The sequence below is a fragment of the Bufo gargarizans genome, chromosome 5, assembly GCF_014858855.1.
Source record: "Bufo gargarizans isolate SCDJY-AF-19 chromosome 5, ASM1485885v1, whole genome shotgun sequence".
Lineage (NCBI taxonomy): Eukaryota > Metazoa > Chordata > Amphibia > Anura > Bufonidae > Bufo > Bufo gargarizans.
In genome coordinates this window covers 83,153,486-83,169,736 of record NC_058084.1, presented here as the reverse complement: position 1 = coordinate 83,169,736, position 16,251 = coordinate 83,153,486, and the positions used below count along the sequence as shown (strand labels likewise).

The 16,251-nt window shown below is 43.0% G+C and overlaps 1 protein-coding gene across 1 annotated transcript in view; it reads right to left on the bottom strand.

The window, feature by feature from the left end:
• Window positions 1-2,523: 2,523 nt before the first annotated feature.
• RMDN3 (regulator of microtubule dynamics 3) overlaps window positions 2,524-16,251 on the bottom strand; it is a 58,009-nt gene continuing 44,281 nt past the window's right edge. Inside the window, exons 8-13 of the mRNA XM_044293963.1 lie at window positions 10,925-11,000; window positions 10,440-10,517; window positions 7,434-7,532; window positions 7,287-7,340; window positions 4,183-4,263; window positions 2,524-3,309 (exon numbers count right to left, since the gene is read on the bottom strand). Of these exons, the coding sequence (XP_044149898.1) occupies window positions 3,259-3,309; window positions 4,183-4,263; window positions 7,287-7,340; window positions 7,434-7,532; window positions 10,440-10,517; window positions 10,925-11,000 (439 nt within the window). The 3' untranslated portion in view covers window positions 2,524-3,258. The remainder of the gene's footprint in view (window positions 3,310-4,182; window positions 4,264-7,286; window positions 7,341-7,433; window positions 7,533-10,439; window positions 10,518-10,924; window positions 11,001-16,251) is intronic.

Below are 16,251 nucleotides of genomic sequence, written 5' to 3'. Positions count from 1 at the left end.
TTCTCCTCGAAATATCACTTGGGAATGTAGAATCAAATGGACATGCAACTCCCACAATGCATCCTGCAGGTTTTAAAGAACTCTTATCTGTGGTGAAGCTAACAGAGATCTTGAACCCTGCCCAATATTCTGACTTGTAGGTACTTTAGGAGAACACCTAGTAGCTGTGAGAAGTGTTGTAGGCCAGGCAATGCTCCTCTGGGAAAAGGTTTTGCAAATTAGCTCAAAAGTAAAAGAAGGCCGAGCCTCTAACGCCATCAGATGTAAGGTAGCTATCCAATAAGTCAATGCTTGCGTTTTAAACAGGCCTTCAGACATAGCTTGAATTATGGCTAAGCCAGTATCTCATCTGCAGAAAGCCGTTTCAGGGTGATTGCCCCTCATCAATGCACAGAGAACTGACCTAACTGTGTAAGAGGCTTGCGTCAGGATTCTATTTCGCCATATGGAAAGCACCTAGTAGGCGCAAGGAGTCTCAAAGGCCAAGCAATGCTCCTCTGCTTAAAAAGTCAAGCACTGACTTATGGGATAGCTACCTTATATGTGGTGGTGTTAGAGGCTCAGCTTTCTTTTTGGAACGAGAGCTAATTATCATACTTTTTACCCAGAGGGGCATTGCCTGGGCTATAATACTCCTCAGGCCTACTAGGGGCTCTCCACAAGAAGACATGGTGCTGTTTGTGCCACAAAGTCTATCTGTGCGCCATCTCCCTTGTAGTGGCGGGGCAGTGTAATTACAACTGTTTGTCACATTTTAACCCTTTGACTTGCCAGAAGGTAAATCACTGACTTACGTCTTGTCAGTAGCTTAAATCTCTCTTAGCAATGTAATAAAATATACGCTTGCCTATCAGAACGCACACTTTTTTTTTGGGACATCTGAACAAGCGTTTGTGTATCAAAGTCTATGACAATCTAGTACTAATGACAGCAGCTAACAAAATGGAATCAAGTCTTGAATCAAAACAAAAAAGTTCACATTAAAAAGAACATTTCCACTGAAATTAAAACAAATATATATATAATTGGCAGTTTCTACCTTTTACGGATTGTAGAGATAAAATAAGTATAAATGATAAAAGGTTTGAGAACCTCATTCTGGTCCGTAGTCGGCATTCACAGACAGAAGGCAGCACATCTATATTATCTGAGCGCAAAAGTCATAAATGCACAATTGATATATTTTATTAGGTAAAACAAAAATTAAAACGATAGGAAAGGAATGTCGATTTTTGTAATCTTTTGCGCACAACATCAGTTTGTACTAAGGCACAAAAATGGAAGGTTTCCACAATAGGGCCTCTATGTGGCGGTTCTATCAGACCAGAGGTCCATAGTCATTGCTTACTTTGACTCCATTCCCAGAAAATCAACACCACACGTCTGTCTTTACACAAACAAGCAGCTTTACAGAGGTCCACAGCCACTGCGCTAGAAAAGGACAGGATCCAAGCACGTAATACACTGCAATGACTTGGTTTTCTCCTGATATGCCTGTCTTAGTACATACATGAATTCTACATGAAAAGACAATTCTAGAGCATTTACTCTTATGACTCTAAGGGCTGTTTCACACGAGCGAGTGCCGTGCGGGTAATCTGCTGCGTGAATGAGAGCCAAGCCCCACTCCGGACGGCAGAGACACGGAGCAGTAACATGACTGATAACGCTCCGTGCCTCTCTGTGACCTTTTTACTACAAAATCACAGATAAAATTGTCACCGTGATTTTTTAGTAAAAAGGTCACAGAGAGGCAAAAAGCATTATCAGTCATGTTAATGCTCCGTGTCTCTGCTGTCCGGAGCGCGGCTTGGCTCTCTTTCACGCAGTGGATTCCACGCACGGGAGCCGCTCGTGTGAAAGAGCCCCAAGTTGTTCTGGTGCTTGATTATCCCTGCTAGAAGTTGCTGAATGAATTGCCAGCAGTCTGCAATAAAGGTCCATCAGGGTGTGACCAGTTGAGGGTGTGTCCCTGTACAGTCTGACTCCATCCAATCAGTGCTGCCACTGTTCATGGACACACCCCCAACTGGTAACACCCAGTTGTCCATTTATTCATAACGTTCTAGGAGGAATAATAAAGTAATAGCACAACATACAGTTATAATAATAGAGGACACAGAATTGTTATTACTTGTGGAATGCAGATAGTTACTAAAACAGACATGTCAGGAGTAGTGATGAGCGAACTTCTGTTTTAAGTTCGGCGTCTAAAGTTCGGCTTCCGGTTAGCGGAGAATCCCAATATGGATTCCGAATTCCGTTGTGGTCCGTGGTAGCAGAATCAATAATGGCCGATTATGTATTCCACTACCACGGACCACAACGGTATTCGGAATCCATATCGGGATTCTCCGCTAATCCGAACCCGAACTTTAGACGCCAAACTTAAAACACAAGTTCGCTCATCACTAGTCAGGAGAGGATACTCGTCCTCATTAAAGGGGTTGTCTCACTTTAGCAATTGCCATTTATCGTGTAGAGAAAGTAAATACAAGGCACTTACTAATGTATTGTGATTTTCTATATTGCCTCCTTTGCTGGCTTCATACATTTTTCCATCACATTATATATTGCATGTTTCCATGGTTATGACCACAGTGCAATGCAGCAGTGTAGGAAAAAGTGCCGGCCTCTCTACTCTTGGTGTGATCTTTGTTGGACAGTGACACCTTGGGAGGGTAATAACGGCCTTGAATTTTCTCCATCTGTACACAATCTGTCTGACTGTGGATTGGTGGAGTCCAGACTCTTTAGAGACTGTTTTTGTGACCTTTTCCAGCCTAATGAGCATCAGCAACTCTTCTCCTGAGTTCCTCAGAAATTTTTGATGAACTGCTCGTTACTGGGGGTTACAGTCATCGCTGCAACCCTCTCTGGTGGACAGGACTGTGGGAGCACGCATGCGCAGCAGCTTCCATCCCAGACACCTGGTATCTTCACTGCAGGATGGTCATAACCCCTGGAAACGAGCAGTGTATAAATGAGATGAATAAGAAAAATGAATCCAGCCAGCAAAGGAGGCAATATGGACAATCACAAGACATTAGTAAGTGCCTTGCATTAACTTTCTCTACATGACAAATGTCATTCGCAGAAGTGAGACAGCCCCTTCAATAACATGGATTCATGTCAATATGCCCCCTTTTCTAATGACTGATGAAAATATGATTTTTAATGAAATACCAATTCTTTCGAAGTATAATGATATCTCCCCAAGAATGAATAAAATTATAATCTGTGTCCTGGCAGATTCATTTAAGCAGTGATTGCCGACATCTCCTCAATGGCAGACATGCTCTCTTTATCCTGTTTGGACACACAACATTAATGGGAGATATTATTCAGATGAAAAAATACATTCTTGCATCACATAAAAGCATAAATGATATGGAAAAAAATCCAGCCCACCCAGCATATTTGTTATAAGCTCAATGAGGTGCTCTACACCTGTGAGGGCATGTGGCTTCACTGAGAATGAGACGGTGGGTGGTTGGCACTATGAATGGGTGGCAGCAACTTTCCCCCACACTTATGTCTAATCATTCGTTATGCCATGCGTGTCTCATCAGTGGCTGTCCTCTGCTCGGATTCCATGAACAGTTTTGTGTCTAGCATTTTCCATATTTCCAATAGCAGAGTGGCCACTTCTTCACTTCTAAAAGGAAACATGGGACATTGTATGGAATGTGTAGTCCTCAGAGGGATTGCATCTGAGGCCCTCATAACGTGGTGGTTTGTCCTTTCACACCATAACCCCGAAGGCACAGTCAAATGACAAACCTCATAGCTTCTGAACATTCAAGAACTACCTAAAAATACTTAAAATATAAAGGGGTTAACCCACAAAATGGTATTTTCTCAATGCCAGATAGTAAGGAGTCGAACTGCTCGGATCCCCAGCGAGGCCAAAGACCAAGATTCTGAGTCCTCTCTCTGAACCGAGCAAATGAGTGCAAATGTTGGTCCACTGCTCAGTTCACTTTCATGAAAGTGACAAAGACGATGCTTCATCCGTCCCGACAGAAGTGAATGGAGCAGTGGACTGACGTGCACACCACCGCTCCTACCCCGTCTTTGGGATCCCTGGGGGTCCCAGTTGTTGAAGCCCCTTAATCCGTCATTTATCACCTTTCCTGAAAATTTTGTGGGATAACGTCTTTACTTAAAGTCGGTACTTACTTCCCGTGTGCGTTCAGGAAGCTCTGCCGCCAATTCCAACCAGTGGGCTGCCTCACTAGTGTTACCCAAGTCCCTGTAACACTAACAAAAAAAAGGTTAATTTTCCCCTTCATAAATCAAAATTACTCAAAATCGTTGGAGTCTGAAATGATTTTACAACCTCTTTAACGTTCACAGTTGGGAATAGTTCCCTGGGACATTTTGGAACAGACCACACCAATTTAGAATGAATCTGGTTTCTCATTTCTAATCTAGTATCAAGTATTTTTGATGGCATTAGGCTATATGTTCATGGTGTTTTTGGCCTCTGATTAACATATACCTGTCACACACCTACTGTACTACAGTAAAAAAACAATTCATTACATGGGGACTTGAACATGCAGTCTTCTGATCAGTCATAAAATACACTGCAATACTTCTGTACTGCAGTGTATTATGTCAGTTACTCTAAAAACGGATACAAAGCCCATCTGTACATAGCAAGTCTGGGGACCATGCTAAGGTTCTTGGTTGCTAACTACTTAGGTGCTGTGGATAGCGGCATCTTAAGGGTTAAATGACCAGCATCAACGTTATCAGATTGCTACCTGTACACAGGTGTAACAAGAGAAAAAACACACGGCATCATCCTAGCACATCACCTGTGGACACAGTACAGGGGAGAAAGAGGAGCCGAGATATCGCTCACCTAATAGCGTTGTACATTTCAGGCACAACGCTGAGAATAGCACGCTTCAGCTCAATCTTAAAGCAGCACCTCCAATGGCAACAGCGGATTGTGGTACAAATGGAAAAATGGGCTAATGTTGATACCAGTAGCAATGTTAGCCTTTTTTATACAGGTGCCACCTTCAAGGGGTTGACGAGGGCATGTGCTCCTAAGCCCAGGCCATTACAGCACTGTACTATTAGTGCTAAGGATTAACTTGCTAAAAAGAAATTCAAGGGGCTGTCATACAGTTATCATTTCACAACAGTAACTTAACTTGAAGTTTAAAATATGTTGGGGGATTTTGGAGACATGTACTTAAATTTTTTTTTCCCAGGAGTACAGCATTATAATCAGAAAAAAAAAAAAAAATACGGTATGTAAAAGACAGATAAAGGCAGTCAAAGAGAGTAAAACTAACCCTAAAAAGTTTATCAATTATATAAATAGTAAAAGGTTTAAACCTGAAAGTGTTGGCCGTGATAAGTTACTGAGAGCGATGAGGAAAAGGCTAATTTATTAAATATTATTTTCTCCACTGTATTCAGGAAAATCAAATAAAGGGGGAAATGCAGAGTGTCAAAGTAAACTCCCTATTAAAAGTACCCTGTCTGACCCAGGAATAAGTGCAGCAGTGTCTTAAAAAGATTAAAATAGAGAAATCACCAGGTCCAGATGGCATACATCCCTGAACCTGGACAACCCCTTTAAATAATGTAATAGGCAGACCCTTATTTCTGATATTTAGAAGAATCTATAATGACAGGGAGTGTTCCACAGGATTGGTGCTTAGCAAATGTGGTGCCAATATTCAAAAAGGGGTCAAAAACAGAGCATGAAAACTATGGGCCGGTAAGTTTAACATCTGTCGTGGGTAAACTGTTTGAAGGTTTTCTAAGAGATGCTATCTTGGAGTACCTCAATGAAAAGAAGTGTATAAAGCTGTATCAGCATGGCTTCATGAGGGATCAGTCCTGTCAAATGAATCAGTATCTATGAGAAGGTAAGTTGTAGACTGGACCAGGTGAGTCAATGGATGTCGTAAAATTGGGGTCGTATATCTTTACTTCTCCAAAGCATATGACACTGTACCACATAAAAGGTTAGTATATAAAATGGGAATGCTCGGACTGGGAGAAAACGTCTGTATGTGGGTAAGTAACTGGCTCAGTGATAGAAAACAGAGGGTGGTTATTAATGGGTCACTGTCACTAGTGGGGCACCTCAGGGGTCAGTATTGGAAGGACCATTACTAAGAAGAGCGAGGTTCCCACAAAACATCTGCCAAATAATATGAGGAACAAAGTAAGGGTTATAACACCAGAACTGGGGATGTAGTCTGTATCAAATGTCCTAATTTCCCCCACAATTTAATGAAGTACATATTTATATAATGTATCACAGGAAACGCACAATAAATCCAAAAGAAATACTACTTATAGAAAGACATTACTCCCCAGTGCACCCCTTCCTGGCACATATACAAATTTACAACTGCAACCCATTACGCTCCACACAAATTTTGCAATACATATTAAAAACGTCTTCAGGATGAAAACACTAAATAAATTTCATATATGCTTTGGGGGGAGTATACGGGTAAAGGCGAGTAATACAAAACATGAATACATAAAATACATATTTCCTGAAACACTCTAGATACATACAAAGACAATTTCTACAGGACGTCAAATAAACCCCTTAGAGGGATTTTCCAGGATTTTAATACTGATGGCTTATCCTCGGCACAGGCCATCAATGTCTGATCACTGAGGGTCCTAACACCCCACGATCAACTGTTTACAGCAGCTCCAGTGTACTAAAGCACAGTGTGTACTGCTGGAACTGGCAGAGGTGCACAGTGTTAGACCCCCGCCGATCAGATACTGCTATCAATATTACAATCCTGGAAAACTCTTTTTAGGAAATTAAATTTAAGGACAAAGCAGATTTTCAGTCTTTCATAAAATTACTTTTTTTTTTTAAACTATTTTATTATCATAAGTACGGTATATAATTATGTGTATAAGAAAATTTACAGATGAAACTCAAAAAATTAGAATATTGTGCAAAGTTCATTTATTTCAACTTAAAAGGCGAAACTAATATATGAGATAGACTCATTACATGCAAAGCGAGATATTTGAAGCCTTTATTTGTTATAATTTGGATGATTGGGGTTTTCATAGAGTCACAATCTCAGGTCCCCTTTGCTCAGGGGGTATGGATTAATTAGCTGACTAGTGTGTGACAATTGGAGCCTAGAATATTGAACCTTTTCACAATATTCTAATTTTAAGTTGCATCACTGAAATAAATGAACTTTTGCACGATATTCTAATTTTTCGAGTTTCACCAAGTACTTGTCAACCTTGTAAGAATTAGCACTTACTTTTGCAATGTTAACTCTCGCGGCCTTGGAAAATCCTGGTGAAAGTTCTTCAGCCTTTATGAAGAACAAATAAGCAGAATGATGTAAAAGTACAACAGCTCCAGAATGAGCAAAAAATATATAAAAATGGTACTTGTTCCCACTTGCCTTCAGGAGGTTTTGTAAGGCCTCATCCACAGTGGAACTTGGTGGGGTGTCATACAGGGCAGAAGCAGTTTTCCTTTCCAGCCAGCCAAGATTAGAGACCTTTACAAAGGGACAATTTAGTAAGAAGCAAATTAAGGGGTCACCGAGTTTTCATAACACGTTTTATTTGTCGTAGAGGAGTATCAAAAGTTTTGATCAGTGAGGGTCTGAGTGCTGAGACCACCATCGATCCCTAGAACGAGAAAAGAGAAGCACTCCATATCGTGCTCTCTTTCCGCACTGCAGGAGAAGGAGCGAGACGGACTCAATCGAAAGTCTATGGCCCGTCTCGATTCCTGCAGCGAGTAGAGAGCACGATATCTGAGAGCTTCTCTCCTTGTTCTATAGCAATCGGTGGGGGTCTTAGCACTCATGTTTCTATGACATATCAAAAGTTTTATTTATCATAGACCTGCGTTTTGCATCAGTCTTTGGTATCCCCTGTGCCAAGTCTGAGAGCCCAGCCCCTACCACACCACTACACCAATCCCGCTACTCCTCAGAGGCGGTGTGAAAAAAAACGGCGTGGCACAAAATATTGTTGCACGGGCGTTAAAGGGGTTGGCCCACTAAATAAATTCTACAGTTTTCAATGCTGCAGAATATGTTGGCACTACATAAAGGTTGTTATTTTAGTCCTACCCCTTTACAAATCACTAGTCAGACCACACATGGAGCACTGTGTACAGTGCTGGGCTCCTGTGAACAAGGCAGACATAGCAGAGCTGGAGAGGATCCAGAGGAGGGCAACTAAAGTAATAACTGGAATGGGTGAACTACAGTACCCTGAAAGATTATCAAAATTAGGGTTATTCACTTTAGAAAAAAAGACAACTGAGAGGAAATCTAATTACTATGTATAGATATATCAGGGGTCAGTACAGAGATCTCTCCCATCAGCTATTTATCCCCAGGACTGTGACGAGGGGACATCCTCTGCGTCTGGAGGAAAGAAGGTTTGTACACAAACATAGAAGAGGATTCTTTACGGTAAGAGCAGTGACACTATGGAGCTCTCTGCCTGAGGAGGTGGTGATGGTGAATTCACTAAAACAAACAGAATTACACTGGCAGTGCAGTGCTCGTCTGGTAAAAAATAAAAATAAAAAAAAATTGTCATCCTATTCTTGTAAAACTCGCCACGGAGGGTGAGACGAGCTGAAAAAAATATAACTAGTATGTGAAAAGACTGCAGTTGAAACATTTTAAAGGGACATTCTGGTTTCATGATAGTATCGACCTATCCTCAAGATAGGTCATGAATATCAGATCGGTGGTGGTCCAACTCCTGGAACTTTCTTTAAAATCTGATAAGATATACTCATTGGCAGCACCCAACCAGAAAGCTCAAATTTGTTCATGGGAACAGGTACAGTTATATTAAGGCCCTAAATGCAACACTGAGGAATTCTAGATTGATTACACTATTCTTACATTTTTTTCATTGAAGCTTTGCTGGTTCTGAACAAGTTAAAAGAGTTGAAAGAGATCACTATGGAGTTTCTGCATTTTGCCTTAAAGGATTTGTGACATTTCCATACTTCTGACCTATCCTCAGGATAGGTCATCAGTATGTGGACCCCCGCCAATCATATAATCAGTGACATCACGTTCATCGGTCACATGGCCTAGGCTTAGCTCACCCCCATAGAAGTGAATAGGACTGTGCTGTGATACCAAGCACAGCCGCTATACAATGTACGGCACTGTGCTTGGTGAGCGGTGAGGAGGCAGCGGCGCTCACAGGAGCACCGATCCCTTCTCAAAACAGTTGATTGGTGGGGATTCCGGATGTCGGACCCCCACCGATCAGATACTGATGACCTATCCTGACAATGGGTCATCAGTATTAAAATCTCAGAAAACCATTAAAGAGGACCTTTCACCTGGAAAAACATTGTGAACTAAGTATCATGACATATACAGTGGCACCCAGGAACCTCACTGCACTTAGGCTGGCTTCACACCTGAGCGTTTTACAGCGTGTTCCTACACACTGTAAAACGCTCAACAGGCAAGAACCAATGATTCCCTATGGGAATGGTTCACACCTGAGTGTTTTACAGCGCGTACGATCGCTCTGTAAAACGCCCGACGCCCCAAGAAGTACATGAGCTTCTTTGGGGCGTCTTGTCGCGCGTTCCCGTACATAGACTTCAGTGGGAACGTGCGACAATGGGCGTTCGCTTGTTCCGGAGCCGCGTATGCGAGACGCCCGGAGAATCGCGCATACAGAGCGCTCCATCGCGAACGCTCAGGTGTGAACCCAGCGTTACTATTATCCCTGGGCGCCGCTCCGTTCTCCCGCTATGTCCTCCAGTATCTTCGCTCACTTGGTTATAGTAGGAGGAGACTGCCCTTGTTCTGCTGGGCGTCTCCTCCTCCTAGGCTGTAGCGCTGGCCAATCGCAGCGCAGAGCTCACAGCCTGGAAGGTTTTTTCTCCCAGGCTGTGAGCTCTGCGATGTGATTGGCCAGCGCTACAGCCTAGGAGAAGGAGACGCCCAGCAGAACAAGGGCAGACTCCGCCTACTATAACCAAGTGACCGAACATACCGGAGGGCATAGCAGGAGAACGGAGCGGCGCCCAGGGATAATAGTAAGTGCAGTGAGATCCCTGGGCGCCGCTGTATATGTCATAATACTTAGTTCACAATGTTTTACCAGGTGAAAGGTCCTCTTTAATCATGCTGTCTGATGAGGAAGATTGTTCTCCATTTGCCTTCCTGACCGCAGATGTCATGAACCATGAGGAATCTCTAAAGGACATAAATCTGCTCATAGTCATATTTCCTGTACATATTCTCAGGAGGCATTTTACAACGGATCCCTAGGAATCCATGGAGAAGGAAGGCTTCAGAGTCCCAGTGCCCGTAGGCACCCGCTGCTATACCACAACCTGTAGCACCCAACAGGCTGTTCTTTTATTGCTTCCACTTAAAACCGTGCTGCAGAATATTCACACTTACCTCATAGCACCATCGGCCAAGCAAGTAGTAACACTGAGCATCATTTGGCTGTAATAAAATCGCCTTTTCAATGTGTTCCTAAAAAGAGATGTAGACTGAGAAGCTACTTCTACCATGAAAGTGCAAGCCATGCTTAAAAATGGGCACCCTTGGGAACCACTTAGGCAAAATATAGGGCACCTAATCTGTAGTAGGACTATATAACCACAGCTACAGCGCGCACACAGATGGATGAGATTATATAGAGCAGCTGTCGTATGCGACAAATATGTGGAGTCAATCTCCTGTATTCCCTATACCAGGGATCCCCAACCTGCGGCCTTCCAGCTGTTGCAAAACTACAACTCCCAGCATGCCCGAACAGCCTACACCTATCAGCTTACAGCAGGACATGATGGGAGTTGTAGTTTTACAACAGCTGGAGGGCCGCAGTTTGAGCATCCCTGCCCTATATCAAAGAGCGGAGAAACAATAACAGCGGTTACCTTAAACAGATATCCCGTCTGAATGCGCTTCTGAATGCTTTCATGCTCTGACAGGTGCCCACAAAGGATGGCAAACCTAAAGGAAAATAACAAACTTTTATAAAAGAAAATGCATATTGTAAATGTACTGTTGGCCTGGAGTAAACAGCTTACATTTTTCCATATTTACATACCACCTTTGATTTTTACAATTTTAACGTTAGGATTTGATTCCACCTTTTTTTCTAGATTATTCCGTTCTACAGAAGTGTAGGTCACACACAGTAATACATTATGTGAATAAGCGACATAACTAATAAGAAGAGAAACTGAGATCTGCATAGACAAGACGCGGAACTCTTCACAAAACCTTCCTCGCCATTACAAGGGTCTTTGCACACTGGGTCAGAGCCCTTCATTTGGTGAATTTGCCAGGAAGAGTTCCTAGCATATATGTCAAAGACAGTGAGGAACAGAAGTATTTGAACACCCTGCGATTTTGCAAGTTCTCCCACTTAGAAATCATGGAGGGGTCCTAAATTCACATTGTAGGTGCATTCCCACTCTGAGAGACAGAATTAAAAAAACAAATTCGGGAAATCACATTGTATGACGTTTAAAGAATTTATTTGTCTTGCACTGCTGAACATAAGTATTTGAACACCTGAGAAACAGCAAGAATTCTGGCTCTCAAAGACCTGTTACTGAGCCTTTAAAAAGTCCACCTCTACTCCACTCATTAATCTAACTTAGTAGCACCTGTCTGAGCTCTTTAAAGACACCTGTCCACCCCACAGTCAGATGCCAACTACTACCATGGGCAAGACCAAAGAGCTGTCAAAAGACACCAGAGACAAAATTGTGGACCTCCACAAGGCTGGAAAGGGCTACGGGGCAGTTGCCAAGCAGCTTGGTGAAAATAGATCAACTGTTGGAGCAAATGTTAGAAAATGGAGGAGGCTAAAGACGACTGTCAGTCTCCCTCGGACTGGGGCTCCATGCAAGATCTCACCTCGTGGGGTATCACTGATGATAAGAAAGGTGAGGAATCAGCCCAGAACTACAAGGGAGGAGCTGGTCAATGACATGAAGAGAGCTGGGACCACAGTTTCAAAGGTCACTGTCGGTAGGACACTACGCCGTCATGGTTTCAAATCATGCATTGCATGGAAAGTTCCCCTGCTCAAGTCATCACATGTCCAGTCCCGTCTGAAGTTTGCCAATGACCATCTAGATGATCCAGAGGAGGCATGGGAGAAAGTCATGTGGTCAGATGAGACCAAAGTAGAACTTTTTGGTCTAAACTTCACTCGTTGTGTTTGGAGGAAAAAGAAGGATGAGTTGCATCCCAAGAACACCATCCCTACTGTGAAGCATGGGGGTGGTAACATCATGCTTTGGGGGTGCTTTTCTGCGAAGGGGACAGGAAGACTGCACTGTATTAAGGAGAGGATGAATGGGGCCATTTATTGTGAGATTTTGAGCAACAACCTCCTTCCCTCAGTCAGAGCATTGAAGATCGGTCATGGCTGGGTCTTCCAACATGACAACGACTCAAAGAACACAGCCAGGATAACCAAGGAGTGACTCCATAAGAAGAATATCAAGGTTCTGGAGTGGCCTAGCCAGTCTCCAGACCTAAATCCAATAGAACATCTTTGGAGGGAGCTGAAACTCTGTGTTGCTCAGCAGACAGCCCCGAAACCTGACAGATCTAGAGGAGATCCGTGTGGAGGAGTGGGCCAAAATCCCTGTTGCAGTGTGTGCAAACCTGGTCAAGAACTACAGGAAACGTTTGACCTCTGTAATTGCAAACAAAGGCTTCTGTACCAAATATTAACACTGGTTTTCTCAGGTGTTCAAATACTTGTTCAGCAGTGCAAGACAAATACATTCTTTGAAAATCATACAATGTGATTTCCTGAATTGTTTTCTTAAATTCTCTCAGAGTGGGAATGCACCTACAATGTGAATTTAAAAACCCTCCATGATTTCTAAGTGGGAGAACTTGCAAAATTGCAGGGTGTTCAAATACTTCTGTTCCTCACTGTACATAGTGTTCCACCCTCCCCCGACAGAAGCGAAGAGTGTCCTTTTGGCCTCAGTTGGGGAGGTATGGATTGGCATAGCTTTGTTTTTTCTTCTCTATGTGGTGGATCACGTCCTCAGCCTGAGCTCCGAAGAGAGTCCCACAAGATGATTTTCTAAGGGGTGGACACACTGAAAATCGTGACTGGTGGCATCCTTTGATAATGCATACTGTTACTGTATGTAAGGCTGAAAAAAAACTTGGATGAAGAACTGGTATGGGAAACAGAAATTATATGCTTCCCCGTTCTCCTCTCTCCATATACAGGGCATAGAAGCTGAGGAACTAATCCCAAATAACTAAATGTCCACCAGTAGCATCTGTGTAATGGACACTGGATAAAGGTGGAAAATGACCCCAGGGAATCACTGGTGGACCTTGCGGTATCGTATTTCTCTTTCCTACACTTCACTATAAAGAGCAGCATAACATGTTTTGTCCACTGACGGTCTTTGAACCTATCTGAATGCAAACTAGTGTAAAATCAAGCAGGATTAAGACTCCATGCCAATGGTTACCACAGCACCTGAGCAACTTTCCCCTAGAGCGCTGTGCTCCCGGGGTCCCAACAGGTTCGCCGTGCGGAGAATGGAGAAGCCGTTTGTTCACTGTGATAGCCTCAAGCCTGCTAGACACTACCATGCTTTCCGCAGCCTGTAACTATTAACAGAAGTTATGGGGGTCAGAATAAGACGATGTACTGGTTTTCCAAAGTTAATATTTAAAGGGACTCTGTCACCAGTTTCTAACCCCCACTTTTAAAAATATTGTTCTGTCCATGGAGCCCTTGTGATTACTATTGTGGTGTTATAAGCTAAATCTGCTGGCTCGTTTTGATAAAAAAACGTTTTATCTAACCTGTCAGTCATATAGTTAAGGTGCCCAGGGCGTTTCTCATGGCCTGAAGATGCCGCCCGCCGCCGCCGCCGTTGGTGCCCAGCTCCTCCTCTGCTCTCGTCAGCGCCGCCTGAAAAATCAAGAAATACGCCTCCGGCTCTCCCTCACTCCCCCCTCCTTCTTTTCTAAGATCCCGCGCGTGCGCACAGGCCTGTGCCTGATGCGCCCGTGCGGACTTTTCGGTTCAGCCTCATTGAGCAAAGTGCGTATGCGCATGCGCACTTCGCTCAACCTCCCGATAACGCGAACACTGCCGCACGCGCGGGATCTTAGAAAAGAAGGAGGGGGGAGTGAGGGAGAGCCGGAGGCGTATCTTATGATTTTCAGGCGGCGCTGACGAGAGCAGAGGAGGAGCTGGGCACCAACGGCGGCGGCGGCGGGCGGCATCTTCAGGCCATGAGAAACGCCCTGGGCACCTTAACTATATGACTGACAGGTTAGATAAAACGTTTTTTTATCAAAGCGAGCCAGCAGATTTAGCTTATAACAACACCATAGTAATCACAAGGGCTCCATGGACAGAACAATAGTTTTAAAAGTGGGGGTTAGAAACTGGTGACAGAGTCCCTTTAAGTATTATAACACAAGAAAAAACGACAAATGTGGTATCGCTGTAATAGTACAGACCCGGAGAATAAGGGGAACAGGCTAGTTTTACCGCATAAGGAACACCATAAAACTGTGACAGAATTGTGTTCAGGTGCTCTTTTTCAGATTAAACTTTGTCCCTCAAAACATTGTATTATTTTTTGCAAGCGTCTAGCTATGCTCAAAGTTTTCCAGCAGGTCAAACCTCAAGAATGCGAGGACCGGATACTACCTGTCAGTATCCTACTGATAGTATAATACACTGTGATACATAAAGTGGTACAGTGCATTTTAGAAGCGATCAGAGGATCCCATGTCAATGTCTCCTTGTGGGAGTAAAAAATTGTAAAAATAAAAAGGTGAAAAAGTTTTAGAAAAAAAAAATAAAAAAAAAAATGAAAAAAAAAAATACACCTTTCCGTTGAAAAAAAAAATATGCTTTTCGATGATAAAAAGCTGCAAAAATAAAATCCCCTCCACATATTTGGTATTGTCGCATCTGTAACAACCCGAACTATACAATTATTCTGCCACCAAAAACAACAAAATAAAAAGTGAACAAAGAATGTTATGTACCCCAAAATGATACCAATGAAAACCACAAGAAGTCCTGCAAAAATGAAGCCCCACATACAGCTCTGTAGAAAGAAAAATAAAAAAGTTTGGGATGTGGAGATAAAAAAATTGAAATAAAAAAAGTTTTGTTGTAAGCAAAAGTAGTAAAAAAAAAAATATATATATATTATTGCAGGCATGCATCAGATGTATAATAATACCGGCACCTGAGCCTTCTCCATACATCCTCTTGCGACCGATAACGTACTTGTATGTGACTGGTCATTTAAAGGGTTTTGATAGGTTTCAAATAGCGCAAAGCTATAAAAGATTCTAGTCGCGTCCTTGAGACTATACCAGATCAAAAAGTACATGTATTTTATACAGTCCATATACTGTAATTCTCCAAAAATTCTCTTTGCTTTTTTTTTGTCAACACAGTAAAATCCCGCGATTTCTGTGTAGAATGTGGTCCTTATACTGATCCGGAAAGATACTATGGACATCTCCCACGGTGCTCAGGCAGCTGAACAAATAATTACAATCCTAACATATGGGGACAGAAGAACTTCAGAAACATAAAACAACATATCTATTTCCACGCTCAGCGGGGTACGTGCATAAACCACAAATCAAGGGCTTGACTATCAGGAATAATTCCGCCATTCACTTCTCCATTCCCAGGAATTGCACTGAAGACGATTTATCTTGTAAGAGACTGGCCAAAATAAAATCCGGCTCAATCATGACCCCCCATATATAAATAAACCGGACTTGGGTGATTGAGCCTACAGACAAAATAATAAGATCATCCTGTTTGCTGGGGCAACACTATAATTTTAATAGATGCAGATCAAGATTGTGCGAATTAATGGCACAGGCCATCAATATCAGATCATCAGGGGCCGTATTTACAGTTCATGCTGCCTTAGGCACTTTAGTGCCCCCACCACCACCTCCAATGTCCACATAATTTAGATAACTGGACTCTGTAGGCCATCAGCTATCCGTCCCAACTCCCTCATAGGTATGCACGCTTAAAGGGGTTGTCCGGGTTCAGAGCTGAACCCGGACATACCCTTATTTTCACCCCGGCAGCCCTCCTGAGCCTGGCATCGGAGCATCTCATGCTCCGATGCGCTCCCGTGCCCTGCGCTAGATCGCGCAGGGCACAGGCTCTTGTGTTTACAATAACACACTGCCGGGCGGTAACTTCCGC